General features: G+C 38.5%; 1 protein-coding gene across 1 annotated transcript in view; it reads left to right on the top strand.

Annotated features, from left to right (window-relative positions):
• LOC104402488 (disks large homolog 2) overlaps positions 1-27,762 on the top strand; it is a gene marked incomplete at both ends in the record, with an annotated part of 363,023 nt that overhangs the window by 158,544 nt on the left and 176,717 nt on the right. The window contains one exon of the mRNA XM_010010378.1: positions 13,206-13,308. Coding sequence (XP_010008680.1) covers positions 13,206-13,308 — 103 coding nt within the window. The remainder of the gene's footprint in view (positions 1-13,205; positions 13,309-27,762) is intronic.

Genomic DNA, 27,762 nt, shown 5'->3' with positions numbered 1-27,762 from the left:
AGTAAAATATTTCAAATAGGAAAAAAAAAAAGGAATTACAGTGTTGTATTCATGATAAGATGCTTTTTCCCCTAAAAGTTAGGACTATTTAAAGTCTGGTTTCTTCTTGCTATAATTCATTGTGCTTTTGTGAACTAAACATTTTCCTTCTCAGTTCAGCATGTCTTTAAAATGTAGTAATGCATACATCACCAGTGGACATTCATCACTACAACAGAATATATCCCTCCCTGTAGCACTGTCCTCTTGTTAAATCTAATGTAAATATTATCAAGTAGCATTTTGATTACTACTTGTCATCAAGACTTGATTTGCTCAGTTCTGTGTACACACAGATTAACTTTTGTCTCAGACTTGTATAACCCAAACACAACAGCTCAGAATATCAATGGGAAGTATTATTTCTACTTTAGAGTGGTGGAAATGAGGTGCCAGTATGTTCACTGATTTTTGTAAATCATGTGGGAAGCCTGGTCCAAGTCTTGACTTAGAAGCTGCTTGAACTCTTGTCTAACCCCGAGTTCTCCATCTGTTAGGAAAATGCAGTCCCCAATAAAAATAAACTGTAATGTTCCTTGCTGCCATTCTTGCAGTTTAAAATTCCACTTCCAGTGCTAAGGGATATATTGCCTATTAAAAGAGCAATGGGTACCCTGTGTTGTTTACTTAAATTCACCTGCATGTGAATAAATGATTTCTAAGAGCCATAAACATAAAAAGACCACATGTTGTGCATACATCTTTGCTAACAGGAAGCTGTACAAATCTTATAATTTTAGGAAAGAGGTACACAGGACATTTTAGGGAAGATTCCTGGGGAGGCAGGAGAAGGACTGTGGTTCTATTCAAGCAAACATTGGCACATCATTTCTTGCCTTACAATCTCAAATCAAAATTCTGATAACATATACCTACCTATCTTAGCTGTCTTAACCTGCATGCTTCAAAGCACTTTAAGTGTCAAGTGAAGAACTTTATCTATAAGTACCTTCCCTAAAGCATAGACTGAGTTTGCACATGCAAGTTGAGCAGAAAAATTCAGATTTACAATTTACAAAGAATTAGTGCATATTGCTCCTTTAATTCCTGTGAAGTTTTGTAATTTTCTGTAAGACTGCATCAAGTTAAAAATTTATATCTAAAAAAGGATTCAGGTGAATTAATAGCCATAAGGATGTAACAGAGAGTATTAACATTTGATTTATAACTTTTGAACTTACTGCGTTTTGTGTCCTTGGACAAGACTAAATCTCAGATTAAGATACTTAAATTTAGACATCTGAATGCTTGCTGTCTGCTTGCCATTAAAGTCAATGGAGGCTGGAGAATGACCCAATTGGCCAATATTGTGTAGAGCAAGTTGAACTGCTCTGTAAGCTTTATTGCATGTATTGATCAGGTATCCATCGACTTTAAGGCTAAATACTTATCACATCTGTATTTAGGTGTCTTAAACTGAATCTCACATTTCATGTGTGTTTGCCTGTATATGTGTGGTTTTTTCAGCTAACATTGTGCTTGTTTCATCACAAAGAAATGTGAAATAATTGTGGGCCATAAAAGCAGTATCAGTTTTATTTCATACGCCTGTAGAAATGCTTTAGCACTTTGTGGTTTACACGGGCAAGATGAAGCATGGCTGATAGCCTGGAAGGAGAATCAAGAGAAAAAGGAGACTGCTTGCTCTGGAGCAGAATGGCTGCTCCCAAGAAATACATCCCACAGGTTACCTTAAGGAAATAAAACAAGTTTCCTTAAGGGTAATTGCTCAACAGCTACAAAAAAGAGGTGAAAAAGAACAGGCTGTACTGTGAAGATCCAGGTAATACTCTTGTAATGCTTTCATTTTCCTTCCCATCTGATCTGAATCAGATGAATGAAATTAACCAAATTCTGTATTTTCCTCTTGACCTGTTATAATATTAGGATGTATTTGTGTATGGGGGAAGATAGTATCTTTTTTCTAGAATAGATAATAGAATTTTTCTAGAATACATAGAATCAAATAACTATGCATCGAGCAAGGGCTATCAGAACTATTCTTTGGGGTTTTCTGTCACTAGTAGATGACATCGTATAGGGTTAGTCTGTAATGTTAGTATTTGAGCATTCTACTTCAGTACTATCTCTGGTCTATTATACAGGGTTCTTCCTCACAGAGAAAAATTAATCTTGGGAGATGCAGGTTGGATATAAGGAAGAAATTCTTTCCTGTGAGAGTGGTGTGACACTGGCACAGGTTGGCCAAGGCGGTTGTGAATGCTTCATCCCTGGCAGTGTTCAAGGCCAGGCTGGACGGGGCTTTGAGCAACCTGGTCTAGTGTGAGGTGTCCCTGCCTGTGGCAGAGGAGTTAGAACTAGATGATCTTAAGGTCCTTTCCAAGCCAAACCATTCTATGATTCTATCTCTTATATTGATCATATTTTGTCTTGTTGACTGTGCATCATTCTGCTGTCATTTTCTGTGAGATGTTTGCTTTCACTTACAAGCAGTTTAAACACTTCTTTCTATTTAGTTCCTCCCACATAACTCCTACCCACCTTATCACTCACATCTGTAGCAAAAATACAATAGGCATTTGAAAGAATGTAATGTTCTCCAATTCCTACTCCAAATGTCGTATAGTGCAGGATAGAGTGTAAAGGACTCTGTGCTTATTTGTAGCAAATATTTATGTTTTATATTTGCTAGATAGAATTGACCTTCAAATTTACTTCCCTTTCTTTGGTGCAGAGAAGCTTTCAGCTAACTTAAAATGGCTTTTTGCTCATTGTAAAAGCACTAAAACTATTTAGGGCAAAGAGTGCATTTTGTTACCTAGTTACAAAACTAAGAAAAATGGCAAATACCATTTGGTTTTCTTCTCAGGTTTGGGTTGTTTTGGATTTTTTCCCTAGGTTGCAGCTGGCTTGGAAAGTGTTTGAATCATCTCTGTAGGGCATGGAGGTTTTTCTCCATGGAGCACCAGATAGTCGCTCTTGTGTAACAGCGTTAGGATTACAACAGTTACTTCCTTTGCCATACAAGGACTATTTGCAGAGGCACTGACCATATCTTTAGGGTGCTTACTTCCCTGTGGTGGTGTGAATGCTACATGACTCCATCCTCTGTCATGGGAGTGTCTACAAAATTCTGTGTTTTTTAGCTGCATGGGTACATAAATGCTCCCTTTATGTTTTTAATATTAATCATACTTAGCCAATAAGAAAAAACAACTATGTAAATTTGCTTTGTAGTGATGTATAGAGCATTGTATGTTATGTGTTGGGAATGTCAGTAGATAATCAATGCAGTGACATAAATGTGTAGATCAATTCAGATGTTTGTACTATTTTAAAGAAGTAGGACTTGATTGAAAAATCAAGGGAGATCGTGTTGCTAAACATAGCCAAAGGATCAGTACTGCATGGTAGGTGATAAATGTGATAGAGCTGTAAAAATGCCCCATCCCTGGCAGTGTTCCAGGCCAGTTGGATGGGGCTTGGAGCAACCTGGTCTAGTGGAAGGTATCCTTGCCTGTGGCAGGGTGTTGGAACTGGATGAGCTTTAAAGTCTTTTCCAACCCAAACCATTCTGTGATTCTATGAAAATCTCTGGAGAGAAAGGGAGCTGAGAGCAAAGCTACTGTCATATGTTAAAAGGATCACATCAACTAGAAGAGCAGGTAGATTAAGCTCATTAGGAGCAAATAGTAGATTAATCTAAATTCCAGCTTTGTTAATGTTGGGAAGCGCAGGGCACGTAACCCTTTACTGAAATAGATCCCATCCAAACTGACCAAACATCTATGAATCTTTTGGGTGGAGAAATACGGAAAAAGCAAGTATAAGTCAGATAATTCCAGACTTTTTTCTGACCAGTACAAAGAACGGCCTAAAAATGGGAGAATGAGGCATAACTTGCCCTTGAGTGAACATACAGTGTAGTGGCAAAGTTGTTAATTTTGTGCTGAAAAGGAATGAGGAAGTTCAGAAGAATAAGCAACATGAACTTCAAAATGGCGTTCACAGTAGATGTGGAAAATCCCACAGGGAGCATGTTTTCAAGTAACAATTCAGAAGTGGTAGCTCTCAGTTCTTGAGAGCCTTTTGATGATAGGAGACTCAAGTATGAATAAGTGGAAGCTGAGCCAAGTTCCTGTGGTTATAACAACCTAAATCCTAAAAATGTATAATTGTTAGGTAAGATTTTGGGACAAAGTCAGAAAGTCAAGATGTAAAATGGGCTCTAACCAGCAAGAATTAGATAGTGAGAAAATATTTGATGAGAATAGAAATCCAAACAATAAATTAGTTTCCTAAACAGTTAGAAGAAGACTACTTAAAAGTGAGACCAAGGAAGGTAGAATATTTAGTGCATTTTTTGCTTTTGCCTTTTATAAGAAACGATCCTTGATCATCCAGCTAAGACAGTTGTGAAGAAACAAAGAGATGTCTTTAAACTGGACTAAGGCAAAACCAAGTTAGAACTTAGACAGATGTGATGCCCAGAAACCAACTAAAATTCATTCTTGAACGCCTAAGGAATTATTCAATGCAGACCATTCAGAATTTTATTCAAGAACTCAAGAAATATGTGGGAATAGGGAAGCTTGCCTAAATTTCAATGAAAACTTCTGAGGGAAAGAATAGATCTATTTGCAGATACTTAGAATACAACAGAAGAAGGAGTAATAACCCCTATGAATTTTGCAAAAATAAATTGTTAAGTGTAATATCCTTTGTGAAAGAACAACATCCACAAGGCTGGAAAAGAAGCAATTTATGTCATATTACCACAGGCTTCCTGCCCCTATAAGCTGCTTATCAAGATGGTAATAGAGTAGCAGATCACAAACCCCCCCAGAACAAGAGAAAAACAGAGAAAAGCAAAGATGCCGTCATGGCAGGATGTAGAGGGAAGATCTAAGGCAGTTGGTTAATGCAAGCTCAGATGTTGCCAACAATATTGGGAAGTCCTCAGATTTGAGGGTGGGTTAAAATGGCAGTAGGTCTCCAGGAGTCCTCAACCTCAACTTCCCTGTACAGGAGGAGACTTTTAGAGATGGAGAAGGCAACTGGACACCCAACCAACAGGAGCTGGATGCAAATGTGAATTTATGCTTTTGAAACCCCTCTCTTTTATATATTTCAAGAAACGGCTTGTTTTTAAAAACAAACAAAACAAAAAGCTTTGGAGTTCAAATCCTAAAGGAATCAGGAAAGCCCTAGCATCCTCCTTGGCCAGAAAAATTCACTTTAATGAAGTATCATCTGTGACAATGTAAACACTTACTGTCTGGAGATACCCTTGGAGAAGAGAGCTGGTAGCAAACTGTTTTTCAGTGTTGTTGATAAATATACATGATCTGATGGCTGGAGGTTGAACTTAGACATATTCAGCCTCGAAACATGATGTGCTTGTTGTGTAGTCAGGGTAACTGGGTTATATTGCTATAGAAGCTCATAGACTTGTCACTTGGAGACTTCAAAATAAAATAGGTGACTTTCTAAAATACAAGCTTAATGGAGCTTCTAAGGAAAAAATTCCCACTTGCATATGCTGGAATGCTGCATGTGTTGGTGAATGCAGAGCTTCCTTCTGTCTTTTATTAATCTAGGAATTTGACTTCCAGCTGGAATTCTCCTCTCCTCTCTTTGCCACCTCCCCACCTCATCTTCCTGCAGAGTATAACATACCTTGCAACTGCCTCAGTGCAGGAAATGTTTCCTAAATTAACTCTCACTTTCCCAAGCTTGATCAGAAGCTAATGAATTATACTGACAATTCTCATGAATACGTGTGTCTCTTTTGCCAAAAAGCTTTAGCTGTCAGACCTGTCAGTTGTGTGTCATATGAAGCTAGTCAATTGGCCCAAACTGGAGGCTGGGTTTCTTGCTGTAATGAAATCATCAATTGCCTCTAAAACATTCATTCTACAATTGCCTGAATAAGTAGAAACAATCTGGTGCCAGACTGCTGGCTTTTCGGCTCCTAATAGTTTAAGGAGGAGTTTGCATACAGTTCAAACATTCTGACTTAGCAAATTCCGTTTTAAGACTGTCAAACAGAATTATGTCACATCGGATACATTGAAGATTTGGAGCAAGCTTTACACTCCTCAGTTTAGCCTTATTGTCACCCTCAAAGTGAAGGGAAACTGAAAACACAGATTTGAGAGCCAGACTGCTGCTACTGAACAAAACGGCTACATCCCTGAGCTTTATTCATTCCGAGATTTGTCCCAGGCTGAACTTTTGCCTTGTACTTAAACAGACCAGACTTAAGGCATCATTCTGCTCTACTAGCCAGTAAGTTTTGGGTTCCTGAGGGATTAAAAAAATTATCATGTAACATAAGATGCAAAATAATAGAAACTGGCCATCCATTACATAGGGTATTTGAGGGATATCTGCAATGATTCGTTGGAGGAGATTTCAGAGATCCCTTTAGGAAGAAAAATAAACTAGATATGCCCTTTATCTGAACAAGCAAGCCACCAGGGCAATAACAAAAGCAAAACCACTTCCAGAATACAAGAGCTATTTCCTTTCCATTGGTTTTAAAAACATGCTTTATTTGAGAGTATGGAGCATCAGCTACTCAAAGTTCCTGTCTCCTAATCTGTAGAGCCACAAATAAATGTAGAGTGTTGTGATTGAGGTAGTTTTAATATGAAATGTGAGCATGGAACACCTACTTCCTCTAGAGCTGAAGGTTCCAGTCATTCAGCTGTTGATATATATGTGAGGCCTCATGGTCACTGCATTGAAGTCAGTATAGATTTGCCATGACACAACCAATAGCCATCTTGCATCTCACAGGTGAGAAATAGTGGAAAAACCTATTAAGCAGAGACCAAGACAAGGATTTAATTTTTTGAATTGCCTCTAACTCAGTGCTTGGGGTCAGACAAATCACCAACGTCCTTCTGTCTTTAAGCAGCCTCTAAAATAGTTTTACCTTTTTATTTCAGTTCCTGAGTACCTATTGCTTGTTGGCTTCAGCTTATCATCTTATAACTGTTATCACCTTTGAGTTATAAGGCACTTGTTAAAATGGAAACCTTCATTTCAGAAGCAGGAGAATTTCAAGAATTATTTCTGCTTATACCATCCTTTGAAATTCAAATGTGAAACAAGAACCCTGCAGCGTTATGAGCAAAACTGATCAGTGACGGTTTAGCTTTATCCATATACTGGGAGAGAAAATATCTTTCAGAAGTCTGTGGAAACCAAGGTATATGGAAGAAATGCTTCTAAAAGGGTACTATCTGAATGACCTAAGTGGAGAGCAGGAGTCAAGAAACACCAAATGCTGAAAACAGCATTAGGGAAAAAGAGGATGATTCCAGAAAGGCAGGAAAGTGAATGGAAGTAACAGTCACGTAAAGTAAAAGCTGTAGGAGGGAGGAGAGTTAGTTTGATGTTTTATCAATTTGGAGTAGAAAGATAGTGGGAACTGCTAAGGAAGACTTGAAAAGATGAGACTGTAGTGATATCCGTGAGATCAGATGGTGGCAGAAATACAAAGGTGTTTGAGTGACCGTGCAGAAGGAGGGAAGGCAAAAAAGCAGCAACTACATTGAATTTAAGAGCTAATAATGAGGTTTCCATTTGAACAGAAATTAATAGTCTCACTAAGTATCGTGCTTGATGGATGGGGGTTTTGTGTATAAAATTAATGAAAAACAATGTTTATATTTATTTAAAAATTAGTTAATAAATACTGGCTTTTTTTTATTAGCTAGCACAGTACTCATATGTATTTCATTGGTAATACCAATTGTCTTATTATGGAAAGACTGCATGTGTGCCTCTGTCTAGACTTTACCATTTAGCAATGATATGAAGTGCCATTGATCACCTCATAGCTGCTGGATCACATCCAGCAGCTGGTAATTGAACTACCTGGTAGCTATTTAGTGACCTGAATGAAGTAAGTTTCATGTCCACTCGGGCTCCAGTGAGCCTATGTCTCCTTTCCAAAAGCTGTCATTTATTTCAAACTCAGTTTAAACAGGTTTGGAGGAATTCTGATGGAATTGAGGGGAAATGGCTTTTAAACTGCCACTGCAGTAAACTCTTCAGCGAAATTATTTCAGTCTCAAAGTTTGCCAATCTGGCATCATTCACAAAAGCTACAGTCACATGGGAAGCAGATCTTCTAGCAGAAGAATTCCTGTACAGTTTAGATTAAAAAATAAATCTTTGCCTATGGTTATAGGCTTAACAGGTATCATTTGGAATGATTCATGTGGTCTGGTGAGTCATAAAGCTTATTGGTTCCTACTGTGAAAGGCAGTGTGTGCAAGACACCTCTTCAATAACGTAATATTAATTTTCCTCTTGCTTCAACGATGTAATGCTTTGATACCTCTTTCAGCTGCTTTAGCTGCCTCCTTAAGCTTCCTGGCAAAAAAGGCATACTAAATGATGTAGCTTGTGCCCCCACAGTGTTTCTTGTTTTCCAGAGAGAGAAGAGTTTGCCTTTAGAATGCCCAGCTCATCAGAGCGTAAAGACCAGCTCACTAGAGGCATAAATCATAACTCTAAGGTAGCAAGACAAAATTGAAAAGGTCATTGAAATTGCTGGCCCATAAAAAGAGGGAAGGAGGATGCTGGGCATGGAGAACAGCAGACTTGTCATGATAGTATGTTTTCAGTGGAGTTCAGGATGAGACAACCACAGTGCTTATATGTGCTGAACTAAGCAGTTTTAACTAATCAGAAGTGTAGATGCAGAAAAGATTAGAAGTGAGAAAAATGAGGGAAAAGGAATAACGTGAGCCTGAAAATTTAGCAGAAGCTAAGCTGGAGAGTGCAGCCTCTTCCCCCTCTTCATTTCTCTGTCTTTTCTATTTCTAAATGTTACGTTCACCGTTAAGGCTGTAACTCCCCTGTACCAGCAGTTGCCCCAGGGTGGTTTCCTACTGCTGTGCCCTGGGGTGGGTTCATGGAGCTGCAGTGCTCTGCAGAGCCTCAGTAAATGATGCTTCGCTTGGCAAATGATGGCTTATCTCAGCCAAGCCAAACGGCTGCTCAAGGGCTGTGCTTTGGTGACATGGATGAGTTTCTTAGGATTATTGTATTTTTTGCTGGACTGAATCGCTTGTGGGGCTGTTGTGTAGAATGATCCCCAGATATGTTCAGGGCAGACTATCTGTGATGTGTGTTTTTCCAGTGTTCCTTGTCTTACTGGAAGACCATGCTTCCATCACCTAATGGTTGATGCTATGTATTCGATTTCTAATGACTAAGCAGGACTGCTAGAGAACATGTCTCAACTTTCTTCTCATCTCTCATTAATCTGCTTAAGAATACTTACATTCACATACCGAGTTAGACATACCAAGGCAGATAAATAGGGTTCCTTGTAGCTTAATGCAAACAATGGCAGTTCCAGCAGTAAAGAGTTGTCTTTATTAAGACTTCAGTTTGTTTTTTCAGGCACCAAAAGCTCTTATTTTATGAGTTCAACAAATACAAGAATTCAGCCACAACTTGAAAAAATCTGCTGTATTGTTTGTTCCATTTTAAAAGGTGCCTTTTCCTCACCATTTATTTTACTGTATAAAAGCACTGTATTGCATCAGTGACAGTTCAAAGAAGAAATGAAAAGTAATCCTTTATGTTTCCTCTCCAGGGAAGGGATATATTTTTCCTTTCTCTTCCAATTCAACAAGACATTCCAAGTGTTCATTTATTCACTGTACAAAACCAAAATAAGGTGGCTTAAATAAGTAAATGGCTAAATAAAACACATTATTCTGCTAGCCTCTATTTGAATGACCTACACATGAGTCATGTTCAAGCATTCTAACAGAACACAACCAGACTGTAGTAAGTCTTTAAGTGGCACTATTCAGGATTGAACAAATTTGTGCTAATATGGGCTCTTCAGATATTTTAAAGGGAATATAACTCTTCCAGTTTTAGACGAGTTCTATCTATCCAAAATGTAAATCTTATCTTTCATTTACTTTATGATTAAGTATTTAATGAAGTACATCATGCTTTACTTTCAGTCAATACATGCAAAGGCAATTACTGTAATTACTGTGAACTGCAGTTGCATCTTTCTCTCCATTCCAGTTCAGTTTTGTCTGTAGTTTTAAACTGTAATCTTGCATCACAGCACTTCTCTTTGTTTGTAAGCTTTCTAACCGCCACAGCATGCAGAAGAGACAGACGTCTGTGTAAGCTGGAGGCTCTTCTTATTTCCATTATGTCAAATTCATTTTGGAGTTAGGCATCAGAAATTGTGCAGTCAAGTTCATTTTGGGCCAGGACATCAGGATTATGCAGTGAAGCTCATAACAGCAGTGCTACTTTGCTCGTTGTGTAACGCTTCTTGAAGGAAGCCCATTTAACAGGCAAAGAAAAAGCAAAAACCAAAACCTCCTTTGGTATGTATTAAACTTTCCTGCACACACTTGCAACTTCTTCTGTTGGTTTTCTTCTTGTTCGTTTCTTTTCCTGATTATTCTTAACATAAACTACCTCAAATTAATTGAAAGCAGTGGCTGAAATCAGATTTAGCAATTTGCAATGAGATCATGTCAGGGGAAAAAATCACTGCACACAACTGTCATAATTAAGATGTTGTTTGGAGGAAGAGGCAAGACAGAGTATTTGTCTTACCCTTTCATAAACTCTCGTTCATTTCAGCTAGACAGTAAGAATTTGATTAAAATGTGTAAATTAATGGTGTCTTTCATCAAGATTTAATGTTGGTACATGAATATGCTGTTTTTCAACTAGAAGGTTTGGGTCTTGATTATGTTTGCTTTTAAATATTGGGAAATAATAGCCAAAAAATCAATTTAGCATCTGCTCTTCTTGTTCTTTAGGAAGTCAAATTAGGTTATAAGTCCTTTCTAAATTTAACACCTATTATTCTGCAGTGAGATTCTGTCAGGTATTGGTGAGCAAAATAGCATGCAACAACCTTCTACCTACCTGTATGGCAATGTTTGTTTGGTTTCACTCTGCAGCTGTGTGTCTTCAAGAGGGACATCAGCATTTTGGCAACCCAGTGGTCATTTGCCTGTTCAACATTTCTTCATCTCTTTTGCCTAGCTTGTTTAGCATCTTGGTAAAAATTACAGGAGATAAGAGTTGATTTTCTCTGTGACATACCTTTTCCTTGTTCTTTTGATTTCAGCCACTCAGACCTGTAAGTCCTCCTCAATTGTCCTTCCTTGCCTATATCCTAGCAGAAAAGGAAACTTCATTTCAGAGGCATTCACTCACTATAATGTGTTATGTTTGCACCTTAGGCAATCATTTCTTCTAGAATGAGCCCACAAAGGGCACAAAGAAGTCACCTGCTAGTTCAGTGGCTTCTTGGTGTTCTGTGGAAAAGTGAAAAATACTTATATAACTTAACTTTGGTGGAATTCCTGTCATATTTATATTCTTGATGCATTCTTAGTTATTAGATCACGTGCAGATAGAACTGTTGTTTTTCAGAGGAGAATAAGCATGTGATTTCTTTATTCTTTTCTACATCATCTCTTTTTATATAGAGAGAGATTATTACAATTTATTAATTACTATTAGAGCTTCATGTTCTGTTAACACAACTCTTAACAGACCACCACGATGGTTTCCTGTATTGCTTAAGAGAGGCTTGTGTTCTCCTGAAGTCTACAGTCTTCAGGCTTAAGCCTAAATAAAATTACTAGGTTTTTTTTTTCCTGGACCTTCTAATACTGCCCAGGTGACATCATTCATATCCATCTCCCCAGCTCAGGAATTCAGGAATAATCCTTTAAGCTTTCCTTCAGTTCATTCTATTACTTCTTTCTCAGGACTCTTTCAGGGACTCCAGTTATGAAAGGGAAAAATATATCAATAAGCCAATCTATTAAAGGAAAGGTGAAATTTTCTTCTTCGAAGGCAGTGAATCCAGGCTGAGGTTTCCTTTATGGCATGATACAGGCACTGTGCTGCCTAAACTTAAGGATTCTTCTCGGAATCTCCACAATACCAAAGCTGTGACTACAGTGCTGAGTGAATGAGTAACTGTAGTGCTGGTACCTCTGTGCCAGTGGCAATGCAGCATCAAGTGTCGTAACACCATCACTCAGGAAAAGTAGGACACAACACCTATTTTTTCTACAGCAGTAGCCCAAATTGTATTCCTTTCAGGAAGCTTGCATTCTCCACACCGGCTGCAACTCAAATTCCTGTGAGATCTATGTTCTTTTTCTCCCTCCCCCTTTCTTTTTAGTTTTCTTTTCTTGAGTAGTCAGAAATGGATGTATCTCATGCTGAAGTTTATATGTCCAAAGTATCCAGTTCTTCACTGAAACATCATGAAGTGGAAACCTGTAGAAGTGAAGGGGAAAGGCAAATAAATATATAAACAAATAAGAAATCTCACATGCTTCAGCATCGCCAGATGGTAACACTCTCACTGCAAGAAAAGGCTCACAGGAGCAGTTAATAATTCTATATATGAATTTTGTCTCTTTGCTGCCCACAAAACATGTAATGTCACAAATACAAAGAGTTATGAAACTGCCCCTGAGCTTTAGGGGTGGATTCCCTTCTTTGTTCTACTCTGTTCCACTTCCACTGCTTATGCAGCAAAAAATTAAGTAAGAGGGTCCCCATGGAAAGATCTATTAATGCAGAACAGCCTGAGGCAGTGAAACTGTGTCTGATAGCAACTCCATTGCTATCACGTGCAAGATATGGAGGTATACCTGGGCAATAGGTGGAGGGATTGCATGAAAAGAAAAAGGTAGATGGGGTTTCTACTGTAGTTCTCCAACCAGCGATTTTTGTTAGAGGTTTCTCTGATGCTACAGACTGGACTGGCAGAGCCTGGCTGAAGGAGCAGTTTCCTTACTTGCAGTATTCCGCAGTGACCTGCAAACAGATTTATCTTTTGAACCCTACATATTAAATTATATTGTTTGATTGATGAAGAGATTACCGAAAATGTAAACTCAGTGGAGCAGGAAACCCCAGAAAGTAGCGGTCAGCGGATGTGCACGTAAGCATAGACAAGCTATGGGGTGCAGTGTTAGTGCAGGTCCTCATGGCCTCTCACAGGTGACATCCTCCCAGCTATTTTGATGTTGTACTTTCCCTTTTGCATCTCAGCAGCCTGACCTTTACATCCATCAGTTATTTAAAGAAACAACCCTCCTCTGCCTTTCTGTCTGATGTGAAACTACTCAGATCTGTTGTTGTTTGCGTTCCTCCTGCAGGTGAATGGTATTGATCTTCGAGGTGCTACCCATGAGCAGGCTGCAGCTGCGCTGAAGGGAGCGGGGCAGACGGTAACAATCATAGCACAATACCAGCCAGAGGGTAAGCAAAATAATAAACTTAAGTCATACGGTAAAAGATAAGTGCTCTAAAGCCACCTGTTTAACAGGGTGAGGCTGCTGTAGATAGTGCTTTTCCCAGCTATTGTCAGAAGTCGTCTGGAATTAATACTGAAGTGGCAATTCTATCCCAAGGAAATGGCTGTATTTTTAACAGAGAGTTTGCTTTTAGAAGTATTTTATGCAACTGTAAGAACTATCTTTAAATGTGATATAATAAGTAATCGACACTTAGTTTATCATTTTATTTTCATTATTGCTCATTTCAAGTTCTCTTCTATTCTCCTTCTGGAAACAGATAGTGCAAAAGATAAGAATGAACAGAAACACCAGAAAGATCTGAAGTTGCTTCAGACTGTCAGATCAGAATTAAACACAGATAAATGCTTCCTGCTAAATGCATAGAGCTTCTCATTATTACTTTTGGATGACGGTGTCCTTGCGCCCTCAGGGCAATTTGACCCAGACAACAAGTACTTACTAGAGAAAATGTTGATGCTTTCTAAATAAAAGCATCAACAGGAAATTCAGGAAAAGTATAAGACATTTAAGGTGAGATGTGTCATATCCAGAATTCGGTGAAACACCAGAAAGATCTGAAGTTGCTTCAGACTGTCAGATCAGAATTAAACACAGATAAATGCTTCCTGCTAAATGCATAGAGCTTCTCATTATTACTTTTGGATGACGGTGTCCTTGCGCCCTCAGGGCAATTTGACCCAGACAACAAGTACTTACTAGAGAAAATGTTGATGCTTTCTAAACAAAAGCATCAACAGGAAATTCAGAAAAATATAAGACATTCAAGGTGAGATGTGTCATATCCATAATTCGGTGTCTAATATTTAGCTTTCTATAGTTTAATCTTGTTTCAGTGGGAATAAGTAGGGATGGATTTGGGACAACCCAAATGCCTCTGAGGCTCTCATGGAATTCGTGAAAGGAAGAGTAGTAGAAACTGAAGGTGGTTTTTCTCCACAAAGTCCTTACTTTGAAACTCTTTCCAGATGAATTCAGCAACTACAGGTGTCTGTGAAGACTTGCTGGCACCACTTTATCAGTTTTCAGTAAACAGTTCTAGCTCAATTCACAAGTCCTGCTATGGCCTGTCAACACAAGCTGTTGAAGTCTGCCTGATTGTGCCCAGCCTAGGACACGTGTAGGTCTCAGCTGGAACATGACAACTCTAATAGCAGGTTCAGCTAGTCAGTTTTGTCAGGGACACAGGGAACATGAATTGGTACTGCCAGAATTTATCCAGCATTGGATCTTCTTTTTTTCCTCCAGATTCTGATGATAACACACAAATAAAAAAACAACTGGTATTTTAGTCAAACTTCCAATTGTGCTTCATATGTGGTATCATGCACCCATTTATTGGTGTATCTGCACTTGGGTCACCAAGCAGAATAAGCTAGGCCGTACTAAGAAGTGGGTAGATGAGAGCAAATGCAATTGCGAGTGTCTATCTGTAGTTAAAGAAATGGAACATATTAATATACAAATGCATAAGTAATAATCAAAGTTATTTCAAAGAAAAGGTATTGAAAAGCAGTTCCATTACAGATAGCTATCCACACTGGGTTCTGAATAAAACCATGTTCCCATTAGTTCCAGCAGTCTTGTTTGCTGTCTGGCGATTTTATACTGCAATTATCACCATGGTGTCTGAGTACTTGTAGCAATCACTGGCATTTCACAGTTGTTCTATGCCATGGTTAATACACGGAAAATAACATTGCTTGACAGATTTTTCCTATTATATTTGAACTTGTAGTTGACATATTTTTCCCCTATATTTTAACAGCTCTGTACTATGCCAAATTCTGGTTTAGTGAGCGTGCAATTCAAATTACGCTGATGAAATCCATCAAGTATCATGTTGCATATTTATTCCATTTTACCTACAATGCTGCTCCATTCACTGAAAACCCTGTTGAGGGCAGACTAGTCCTGGCTGCTGAGTTCTTGTCAGTGAAGCACAGCCAGTTTGCTGTTTCATGCAAATAGTTCAAAACATGCTGAAGAGAGTGGAGCTGGACCCAAAAGTTAGCCTTTTAATAGGAAATGGTTGAATCTTCTTAAGGTGCTGAGAGTATTCAGTAGTTGTCCAGCACATGTAGTATTACTGCTGAAGTATTCAATTTTAATCTGAGATGCTAGTTACTGCAGACTGTATAAATACAGATGTGAAATGAAGTATTTTTTCTTAAAAATCCCTAACAGCAAAGAAAAAAGACACAGTTTTAAACCAGTTGTTGAAATAACCTTGACAAGGAATTATTTAAGGATTTACAGGTCACACAGAAAGACACACTCTGTATCAGCATGAAAGTTTATTTTCATTCTGGAGATCGTGCAGAACTCTCTTTGTCCCTTCTCTGTTATTTATACCTGATCTCTTATTTACCATATCTTGATGCATATATTTGAATATGGTCATAAAATACAGTCTTAAAACTGTGCTTCCCTCAGGGGCTCCTCACTTCAAAATGCTTCCAAAATGTATGAAGTACATAAGCAAAGTAGGCTTGTAGTTTAATTTTTCCATTTTCATACTGGAAGCTGAGTTGTTGTTACTACAACTTAAGCTTTTTGGGGGACATCCAAGAAGAACCACTGCATTTTGTTAACCAGTACCATTTTATTTTATTTTATTTTATTTTATTTTATTTTATTTTATTTTTTCCAGGTTATTCAGCTTTTAGATGTTGTTGCAAACAAAAACATTCAGTGAAACCTTTAGCTACTGATATTTCAGGTGTTAAGCGATGTGGATACAAGTACCAGTTACTACTATAAGCCAGCTGGTGATTAGCAGTTAAAATTTTTAGTAGGAAAAGCTTATATTCCAATGATTTAGTTTTTATACAGTAAAGAAAAGGTTAAAGCACACTATTCTTGGCAATGTCTCCAAAACCAAATAATATACCTTGCTGTGGTAAAAATAATGAGGTGGATCCTATAGAAACAGCTTGTAAAGGTTTGACTTCCCTTTCCTTGTTTCAAACAGTCAAAAGTTCATCTAAACCTTGTATGAACTCCCCTCACATTTCTGTGTATAGACTTGGCAGCAAATCTCATGAGAATGGCAACTCCTGCAAAAAAACCCCAGTGCTTGCCATCAACTTGAATAACTTTTCCTTTTGATATTAAGGCACTTTGTTTTCTCATCCTGCCTGGAACGAACAAATGCAGAGACTAGCTGAGATAGAAGAGCATCACAAAGTTTTTGACTGCTGTCAAACTTGTGGTTGGCGATGGTGTTTATCTGAAGCACACTGTCTGTCCCTCAGATGGAAGTGGTCCGGGAGCAAATACTGTAAAGGAGCTCAGACACAGTGAACAAAGGGAGAATGGAACATACAAGCAGTGATTGCATGAGAAGGAGCTGAATGGAAATACAAGGGGTAGTATGAAGAATGAGGAACAACTCCTCAGTTCTTCCACTCTTCAGTCCCTGTTTTCCTCATGTACTCACCATTTTTATTTCCCTCATGTCTCTGAGAAATAGAAGAGCAAAAAGATATATGAAAATCCAAACATAAATGCAAAATCTATGAATAAAAATATGAAAATATTATTAGAAGCAAGAAGACAAATCACAGGGATTAGAAAGTCAGAGTTCAACATTAAGAGTATATATTTATAGCTTTAGGAACAGGAGCCATAACTGGGCTTTTTGAATCATTCCTTATTTTTATTTGAAGAACTGAAGATAACCTGTGTACTGTACCTTATGTACACACATACAATGTAAATGGAGGTCAGATAATGTCAAGCATCATGATCTCTAACTATCACTGTGGACGTAGTTCATACAGAGGTTTGTGCATGTGTTCAAAGTATACTAGCCATCCCCAGGCTTCAGAGAGGTGGCTTTTTATATCCATGTGCAGCTCACATCTTCTGCGCATGGTTGAAATAAAAGAGAATTTAAAGACCAAAAGCTACTTAGGACAAAATTAGAAGAGGAACCAATCACTTATATTTAGCTTTGCTCTCCAATTTTTAATATTCCTGGAAGCATTTTAACTCTCCTCCCAGCTTAGCAACTCCCAGATCACTTAAAACATTGTACAGATATGGAGCTACTGAGCAGGACCTTCTGCAAAATAAAAACCTGAGCCTGGATATTATCCTAACATGGAACAGTGTGTCCCTGCTGAATAATTAATTAGAAATTAAAATGGGAACATATACCACATAGGGAAACACTTCCAGGTTTTTATGCAGGACAGCTTCTGATTTTAATGGCAACAGTTGCAAATTATAGCCCAGTATGGAAGGAATTAAGGAAACAAACAAACAAACAAACCATTTTAGCATTGAAACTGAAATACATTTTCCAAGGAAAGTGAACTTTGGTTGAAATAGTGACAATTTGTCCTGAAAGACACAGTTTGGGAGTGGGGGTAGGCAGAATACTGGACTCCTGATGAAGCTGCTAAAACGCTGTATTGCACATTTTAATCTCAAATACTCATGTTCCTTCCCCCTGCAGTGTGTGCAAGGGTAGAACTGAGCCCTAAGAATATTCAGTGTCAGTGGTCTGCAAGCTGCCTTGTGCTGCATTGCAGTGCCTCTGCAGCTATTCCCTCACAGCAGCCCCTGGAAAACTTCAACCACTCAGAACTTTCATGTGCTTTAAATCTTTCAATTCAGCCAATTAATTTGCTTTGTTAATAGCTTGCATATAGGGAAAACATTCATTGATTACAGATTGATTAGACAAGCCAACAGTGAAGAGGTCAAAAAGTTGTTACAGTTTGAGAATTTCGGCTTTGTCACCTTTCGAATTAGCTGTTAGCTGCTTGCTCAGTGATTCTGTGCCTGCCATGTGGTGAGTAGGTGAGGTTTAGTTAGAGCAAGAGTATCAGATGAAGAGAGACGGATTGGCAGCGTCTCTCCTTGCAGACATTAGCTAAGGAAATTACTGGAGGGCTGCACCTACAGTTAAAAGCATCTCAGGGCAGCTAAATGTACTTGTTCATTCTTCTGTGCCTGAATCTGGGAGGCGTTGGAACAGACCTAACATTTGTAAGCAGCATCAGCTTTTACAAAAGCATACTTCTTGTCTTAAAAATTATTTTGACCTGCTAATGCATGAGACCTGCTCTTTTTATAATATCAGAGTAAAAATCCAGGGATCACTTTTACAGGTCTCTCCCTGAATAGCCATGAATACTTTTTAGCTCTTTACTGCATTTCATTGCCTGTTCCAGCCTCAAAATACAAACACTTGTCTCCCATTTTGGTACAACAATCATGTATAGTCCCGATTCAGATGTTTAACCCTTCCAGATGCTGCGGGAATAAGGTAGATACAAAATGTATGGGAAGAATGAATTATTCATAGAACCATAGAATCCCAGGTTGGAAGGGACCTCAAGGATCATCGGCGCCAACCATTCTAGGCAAAACATGACCTAGACTACATGTCCCAGCAGCATGTCCAGCCATTGTGTCCAGGTTTCCAATGTTGAAGAATCCACCACTTCCCTGGGGAGATTATTCCAATGGCTGATTGTTCTCATCAGTTGGAACCTCCCAGGGAGTAACTTGTGCCCATCACCCCTCATCTTTTCCATGGGACTCCTTGTAAAAAGGGAGTCTCCATCTGCTTTGGAGCCACCCTTAAATAGTAGAACAACTTGTTGTATTTATTGATCTGTCTAGGCCACTTCTATACTTTGAAATGTAAATGCTCATGTTAAAGCCCCCTTTCTTAGCTGTTGAAACTCAGTTGTAGCTTAATTGTTTGGATAAAGCTGCATAGTAGAACAACTTGTTGTATTTATTCATCTTTGTCTAGGCCACTTCTATACTTTGAAATGTAAATGCTCATGTTAAAGGCCCCTTTTCTCAGCTGTTGAAACTCAGTGTAGCTTAATTGTTTGGATAAAGCTGCATTACAGCAGTTGGCTTTCATCTGGAAGCCACTATATCCAATTGCCAAAGAATGCAAGATATTAAGGTTATATTTCATGCATGTGTATTAAAGAATAAAACATAATCTTGGAATGGCCAAGCTAGGCCTGACCAAAAGCCCATTTGCTTGGGATCCTGTTTCCAACAGTGGCCAACAGCTTAGAGACAAAAGAAAGAACATGACAAGCACATGGAGTTACTTGCACTGAACACTGTCTCGCTGGCCAGAGGGGTTGAAAAATCCTTTCCTTGTCCTCAGCTGGAAAGTGTCACCACTGAAAAGATTAATAAAAGCAAAAAAACAATTTAGAGGTATGTTTCATAGATTGTGCTGCTGAAATTTGGGGAGTCTATTTTGCTGAGTTCAGTCCATTTTATTAAGTTAGTAAAATTGAGAAGGAAGGAGTAATACAGATGAGACAGCTCGACATTATGGTAGTATATTTTTGCTTCCTTGTTTTAGAGGGTTTTTTTGTTTACTTCCTACCACCAGAGAAGATGCATTGCTCCAAAACTAGAGACATTTTTATTTTTGATCCTAATCTATTGGTCATTGTTGATAATGCACCAACGTTCTCTTATGTAGGAGACAAGGACTGCAGTCTCATTCAGATAGCAATAGCAAAGGCTGCTTTTTTTTCTTTTCCCTTTCTTTTTTCACCCTGTTTTTCCAGTGGCATCTCCAATTCTACTGTTCCTTTGTTTACTGGTAAAGGGGTTTTTTACTAAGTTATTTAATAGTAAATTCTTTTCTCTAGCTGATTAGATGTCAGGCCTATGCCTCACTTGCTTGTCCATGATGTTCCCACTGAAGAGAGGTTAGCCAGATTGCAGGCGATGCTGTCAAACCTAGTTCTGCTGCTTCTAATAATTTTAACACATTTGCTTCAACAGAAGTGCAGGAGTTCACTAAGCAAGAAATTGCTTCTTTGTTGCAGAGATTTCTGTATAAATTAAGATGCTGAACAGTGCTGTGTGGCTGCACTACACAACTTGGTACGTGCTCAAAACTTAAACGCTGGCATTTATCCTTGAGTGCTCTAGGTTCTGTCAGCAGTTAGTGTACATGGTTAGATGCTGAGGTTGGTATCAGCTATTTTTCTTTCTTTTGATCTAGTAAATACAACTTTCATACCCTTAGGACAAAAGCAGCAGTTGCCAAGATAGTACCCCACTTCCCTGGCCATGTGAGATCCTTACCATAGGAGGAGCTTTTGTGCCTCTAGTTGCTGCCTACTGTTTAAAATACACTGGTTTTATTTTTACATTGTTGGATCAAGCCTTCAACTTCGTAATTTCATCGCAAGCTTCACACTGTTTTTATTGCAAGTAAAAAGGAAAGAAAAACCAACAAAGCGAAGCATATTTAAAATTAAACGGACAGTTTAAAAATCTCCTGGTCCACTTTCAAGTTCTTTTATCACAGCATTTCCTTTCTGTTTGTCTGAGCTGTCCTCACTGCAGCTTCCACTCTACTGCAGGTTAACTCTAGTCCCTGAGTGACTCTGCCTCTGTACATGGGCAGCACGGACAGATATTTTGGGGGCTTTTCAGATGCCACAGCTGAAGAAGCACCAGGGATTACAAATGTTCTTTTAAAGTCAAGCCTTTGTAGGATTCTCCTAAGATACAAAAGGTTGTATTTTCATTCCTTGGCTAAATTTAAAGATCACATTCCCACTAGAGTTACACAGTGTAACTCGTCCAACGTTGAATAAAAAGCAGAATTCTGATTTTCTTTTTTGCTTTATCTGAAATAGGCAGCGTTCAATATGCATGAAACAGGTTATTTGATACATTTTCTTCATGTTTTTGTGCAGATTCATTTGTGTTTAATGTAGTCACCCCAGTCTGCTAGATTGTACTGGCTGCTTCCCTACAGACTCCTGAGCTTTCTTAATTCCCATTTTCACAAATGCTTCAGTTTAAGTGCTTATTTTGTGATTCAGTCATATTTCACTCTTGTTTCTATCAATAGGCTTTAAAATTCCTTAAATAGTATATTTTTCCGTAAAGTTGTCCATGTCAAATGTAGGAAATTGTGCAGGGAAAACATGATCTCCTTTTAAAACCTCTCTTTTGTTCTCATTTTAAATGTGATAACATGAAGTTATGTGTGTGTGGAGGGTATTCTTTAGTTCTTTCTTCAAGCTTTCATTATAGTGTTTAGTTTTTTGTTGTTCATCTACAGCCGTCTCTGCTTAATTATATTTACATACACACAGAAAAAAGAGTGTCTGTTACATCCTTGTGCTCGAGATTATTGATTGCTTTTCTTTGGCAATTTATTAATTAAAATTGAGTCATTTCCTCTTCTGACTGTTTTGTTAGAATAATCCAAGTCTCACTGGGAAAGCAAATAAAGAGGTTTTCTTTTTGCAACAGCTGTTACGTTTGCAGCTGCTAATTTAACTGGGAACTGGGGGCTACAAATTCTTCCCACTTTTCTTCCCTGTTTTAAAGTTCACTGCATTGAAAGCTGTTTCACCTCTGGTTCTGCCCTTAAATGACAGCTCTTTCAGAAAACAAGACCTTCCAACAACATAAAAGACATGTGTGGATCTGTGTACTGGCCTTTTAGTAGTTTCTCAGCAGTAGCAGGAATCACAGTTTTGTAACTGCAGTGATTCTACAGGAATAGTTTCTTTTTTTAATTAAGACCCTGGGTTTACATCTGGCAATAAGGGAATATTCCCAACCACGTATCTGTCTCACCATAGTGGAAGGAAGGAATGGGAGCTGCAGTAGGGAGTAGGCTGCGGAGTTAGCAGGAGGGAGCTCAGCGTTCTTCACTTTACAGCCAGATAAGGGAAAAGCTTGAAATGATTTCTGAACCTGTTTCAGCATCTTTCCTCTATCACTCTCTTTCTTTTCTCAATTTCTAATTGTCCTTTTCATCTGGAAAAAAAAATGCATTTTGTGCTAAAAGCATTTTGGATTTATTTTCTTTGTTAATTTTTAAGCAATAAATTTTACTCTTTTTTTTTCTATCTAATTATTCCACAGTGCCATCATTTCATACACCATATGACCCCAGAAACCCATATTTATTTCAATCTATTCACCTTAGAAGTTGTTCTCTTTTCTTATGGAGTTTTGCACTTTGAAGAGGTGCAGTTTGGGGTTTTTTTGTTGTAACCTTCAGTGTTAGATTCTTTTCCTTCTTTACTTGCAGTAATAAGGACAGTATAAGTCTGTCCTATTTCATTGCTGCTGCTTTTCCCAGACTTCGTGATAACTTACACAACCTCAAGTTTAGAGGCTGAAACAGGTCCTGGGTGATTGGGCTAAAAGATCCTAAAGATTCTTCACGAAAGTCGTTTTTACCTGAACAGTTTAACATGTTTTATTTTAACAGAGCTTCGAAGCTCACTAGAAACCTGGTTTTCTCTGCCTTTTGATGAATTACTTCATGTAGAGACATGACTGAAAATACAGAACAGTCCATAAACTGGATGAAATTTTGCAATACAGTCAATATTTCTGATGCTCATGTTCTTAAGCTAATGCTGAAATGCAATCTGTGTGAGTTCAGCTTATGGCCCCAGAGAACGTGAACGCTAAAAAAGAATACTAGAGAAGAAAGGTCAAAAGAACAACTATAGATCAAGGTCCATGATACGAAGGGATGAAGATTTCCCAAAGGATGTGGGGATTATAGTCTGCTTGAGATCTCATGCTGAGGAAAGACAGCAAGTCTGGCATAAAGTGACAGCTGTTGTGGTAGCATTGCTAAATATCACAGGGGATGATGCCATACTGGGGATTTTAGTGGCCCGATGCTGTGGCTGTTGTCTGTCAGCACAAACTGCACAGTGAGGTCAATGTAAGTATTAGGGACAGTCTTTCATATTTCATAGTTTGAAAGTTTATCGGTTTTGACACATACAGGGATTTTCTTCTCATTATATTACAGAGCTAGACAAATGCAGACTAAAAAGTAATATTTTCCTTTAATTAACTGAGGCCATTGTCTATGCTGGTTGCCCAGAGTCTCTCAATGGAGAGCTGTAATCCTCTCTGAGCCCACTCAGCCTCTGTGGGTGAGGTGCGTCTCTCCTCACTAGCTATATAGGGCGAACTTCCATGACTAACTTAGGCTGGATGGACAAAGCTAAGGCTGGATGAATTAACCTCTTCTGGCATCCCTGGGAAATAGCTACTTGTAAAATGCTATGCAGTCAGATGAAGTTGCTTTCCCCAGCTCACCAGGTGAACTGGTAATGAAGCCAGAACTAAGTTCTTTGACCCCTATGCCTTGGTTTAGTTACTAGACAACACTTTCTCCCAGGAATAATTCTTGAAGCAAGTTAGTGCAGTCATTATTTTCGTGGAGGGAGTTAAAAATGGGGGAAAAGACACACAATGCTTGTGATTCCAGTAGAAAAATAACTAAATTTAGAGTTTTAAGGCAAAGTACGAGATTTAAAGATTATTATTTACTTATAAGTTGAATTTTAGGAAAGTTCATTGGTTGATTTGAATTTATTACCAATGGGTGAGAATGAGAGAAATAAAAAATAAAGCATGCAATATTTAAGCGGAGAGGGACAAATAGGTAAAGGGAAGATCTCTACTCAAGTATTCCTGGGCCCTTCACTTGCATGCACAGCTTTTTGAAGGATTTCACTTACAACAGTGAATAGTTACACTTCTCTATGTGTCTTCCTAACTCTGATCTCTGCTTGCTGAGAGAGGCAAGCAGAGATCACTGAGTGAAAGTAGGTCACCTACCCATTAAGTGACCCCCAAATCGGTGTTGGGTAGACTTTTATGCATACACACACACATAGAGCCATTGGAAACTGGAATTTGGGATCCACAGGGCCAGGTTTTAAGAGCTGCATGGGATGCCTGCAATAGATCTCTTCACAGTTGTCATATGCCAGACATCCTTAGATCGTGTGTGCTAAGAAGTTGAACAGTATCACATCACACGCTAAGCTGTGCCTGAGATAAAACCATTTTTCAGCAAGTCAATGCCTCTGCAAATCTTTACTACTGAGCTACTTCTACAATAAATTCCCCCTTTTCCATGATCTTGATCAACATCATTCTTCCTTACATCATTTTTCATGGCTGTTAACCTGGCAGTTGACAAGAGAAGTAGGAATCAGATTTAGTCTTCATTGTCAATCTCAATGCCTCACTACAGGCTCATTGAAAATACTTAATTAACTTCAGAACCATTGAAAGAATGTCATACATCATGTCAGCTTCAACACCCCCCCCCCTTAATACTAATGTTAATAGGAAAACCTTTTACATGATAGATGAATGCACTGAATATACATGTCTCTGATTTCAGCCTCTCTCACCTGTATGATGGCTACATTAGAGACTTAAGTGAAAGCTGAAGTAAATGGACTTAAAAAATTAAATATTAACCATAGTTCAGTGTGAAGAAGCCTTTAAAGATATAATATTTATCTAGAAACTAAAAATTTCTGTATATTTTAACCTGAGAATCCATCTTCTTTTAGAAGCTCTGATATCTATTGAACATAAGTAAATTTCCCTCCTGGTTTCAAGGTTATTGTAGTTAATATTTTCTAAGCCAGGTGCTCAGACTCCAAAACAGAAATATCCTGATTAGCTGCTCTGCTGAGTTATGTGAATGATCACTTCTCTTAAAACTCAGCTTAATCATATTTTATAGGTTAAACATTGACTTAGAAGTCTGGCATTAGTCACCTGTTATGCAAAATTTGTTATTAGACGTCTTGAATTAGTTTTTCATTCCCTTTGCAGTTGGCAAGGGAGACGTGAGAATAACCCAAGAAGTACTATTTTTAGCACTTAACATACTGCATATTTGCTTTTAAATGGTTTACACAGAATAGGTAAGAATTATGCAGAAAATTCAGGTTTTACAAACTTTACACAGCATTTGCAACTGCTGAGTTTAATTGTCGCTTTAGTGCTGTTTGGTGCCTAAATACACAAAGAAATGAGTAACAAGCATGTTAAGAGTCAGTATGGTTCCTGTAGCTTCAGCTTAATGCATATGACTCCTAGACAAGAATTTTTCTTGGAAAGACTCAGAGGTTTTGTTGCTGTTTTTTTGTTTGAGTTTTCCCTCCCCAGTAAATCTGGATCCTTATGATTGTCTATGTTGTGCCCTCAAAACTGATGTCAAACTCATCAGCTGCGTTTGCAAATCTTGCTGCTCATCATTTCAGGACGTCTTTACGTGGTGATAAACTGCACAATGCAGACCAAGGCACATCTTGCCCTGTGGATATTGGGCTCCATCCCCACCAGGACTTTATAAACCTTGCTAAAACCTTTCTTTGTCATTCTGTGTTAATAGTGACATGAAACAAGTTTCCACGTATATGTATGTAGCATGTAAGCACGTCACAGAGTCCTCATGCGTTTTCAGTGCCTGTGTCTTCCTTCCCTCTTGTACCCCACGTTGACAAGCACAGGTTGGAGCGTGCAGAGGGGATGGCTGAGACTGATTGCCCAGAACTGATTTTTAGTTTGCTTTTGCACCAGTCTGGGCACCAACAGGAACAAAAATTGTGTGACATTATATTATAGCCCTCAGTGGGGATTTTGCTGGCTGTCCCCTGACTTAGAGAGACAGGCATGGGGCAGTGGGGACTGAGTGTGAAAGGGGCACAAAGGAGGGAGGTGCAAGGACCTGATACTTTGTCTTTTCTGTGATTTCATTTGTGAAATGTGTGCTGAAGGTTTATTGCACAGCTGGGCACTTCAGTGATGGTTGTAAGGAGTTTTTGTGGGTGTGTGTCCATACTTTTCAAGATTGCTCTTTAAAACCTCTGTTGTGTTGCACATGTGTTTGTGTAGAATTTTGTGTGGAAACCCCTACCGCCTAAACCATTCCTCCATAAAGCTAAGTCTTAATAAAGGGTATTTGCCCACATGGCTTGGAGGGTAACACACAGGTAGCCTAGCTTGTGTCCCAAGAATAATGTATCTGCATTACTTCCTCCTGCAATTATATGCCCTGCATCTCTGCTAGATGCTCTGAGATGTCCCTCTGTCTTAGAAATTCATCCCTTTTATGAAGGAAGACAACTCACTGTAAGGTAAGTATCTTTTTTATGCTGGGTTGCCAGTAATCCTTCCCAACCGTTGGTGAGGTGCCTCAGTATTTACTGCCAGAAGACAGTTCACATTCTTACCTTTCTTGGGTGGGATTCAGCAGAAATGTAAAATGCTGTCTGTGCTTACAAAAATTCAAAAGCAGGTGATGATAGTGGGAAAGAGATCACTGGAGGTTCTAACAGTCAGTGGGTGCTGATTCCTTGGCTGTGTGGAACTCTCTTCTGATTGTTTTGTTAACCAGTGCAGCCACCCTTAATACACCACAGAAGTGTGTTATGGATTAGCTAATAATTGTGTTTTGAAAGTATAGAGAACAATGTAAGTGCTAATTATTGTACAGAAACTGTAAGTTTCAATGTTAGGAGTCAATCTGCACTGGAATAAAAACTTCATAAATTAATGTCATTACTCGACAACTTTATACATTTAGCACTGCCATAAAATAACCCAAATAGAGGAGATGCTTCTGCAGCGTGATGGAAATAACTCCTCCAAAGGAAAATGCTTGAGCACAGCAACTGCTTAATACTGGCTTGTTTGTGCATTCCCCATAAATACTTAATTTCAATTAAAAGAGAGTAAATTGCATCAATTATGTCTTTTAAGTGATTATATGAAATGAGTTTAAAGTACTGGGAATGTAGCATCATTGGTTCTGGGCTAAAGGAGCTACAGTCCAGCCTGTGGATAGGGGCAGGCTGGGCTGGAGTGTGGGCTCCCACCCCCAAGCTGCTTTCAAAGCAATTAGATGCATGGTCATCTGTTTTCTGTTTAAATCCTTTCCTAATGGCAGTTTATGGCGTTACACTAAATGGATTTTTTTCACAAATCCAGCTGGTTTCCAGGGAAATTTTCATCTGCCAAATGAAACATCTCACTTCAGGATTGCAGAAATTCAGAAAAAGACCAATTTATTTCCATTTGAAAGTGCTTTTGTGGTATCTTTTGATTTATACATGGTGGGTGCCTCATCCTCACACTTTATGCTCGTCTGACTGGTCACTTCTCCCAGGATATCTCCTATACAGGAGCTCATAAGATGCCTCATTTCTTGGCCTTGAGAGTAGAGTGGAAGTGTAGGAGCACAACAGAAGTGTTATCCAAATGAGAATATATTTGGTTGAGGGCCAAAAATATAACCATTTTCAGAGGAGTAAAGGAGAGAAACCAGTTCTGGTAAATTTGCTCTTCTGAAAAAGGAGTAGAGATTACTGCCATAATGAAGAAAGTTCGGTTTATGCTCTTCAAGTTGCATTTAGTTTCTGGATGTGCTCCTGTTAGAGATCTTTCTGTGATGTTTCAAAATAAGTCCATAGGTGTCTTAGAGAGGCATGGCAAAATCTGAGGATGCTGAGAAGGTAAACAGTATTACAAGTAATACTAACAGTTTAATTTAGGCTTCACCTAAATTAAAGTATAATTTAAAGAT

The sequence above is a fragment of the Nestor notabilis genome, unplaced genomic scaffold (genome assembly GCF_000696875.1).
Source record: "Nestor notabilis isolate BGI_N333 unplaced genomic scaffold, ASM69687v1 scaffold1630, whole genome shotgun sequence".
In the NCBI taxonomy this organism is placed as follows: domain Eukaryota; kingdom Metazoa; phylum Chordata; class Aves; order Psittaciformes; family Psittacidae; genus Nestor; species Nestor notabilis.
The sequence above is the reverse complement of the archived record's forward strand: the minus strand, read 5'-3'. Positions and strand labels throughout refer to the sequence as shown.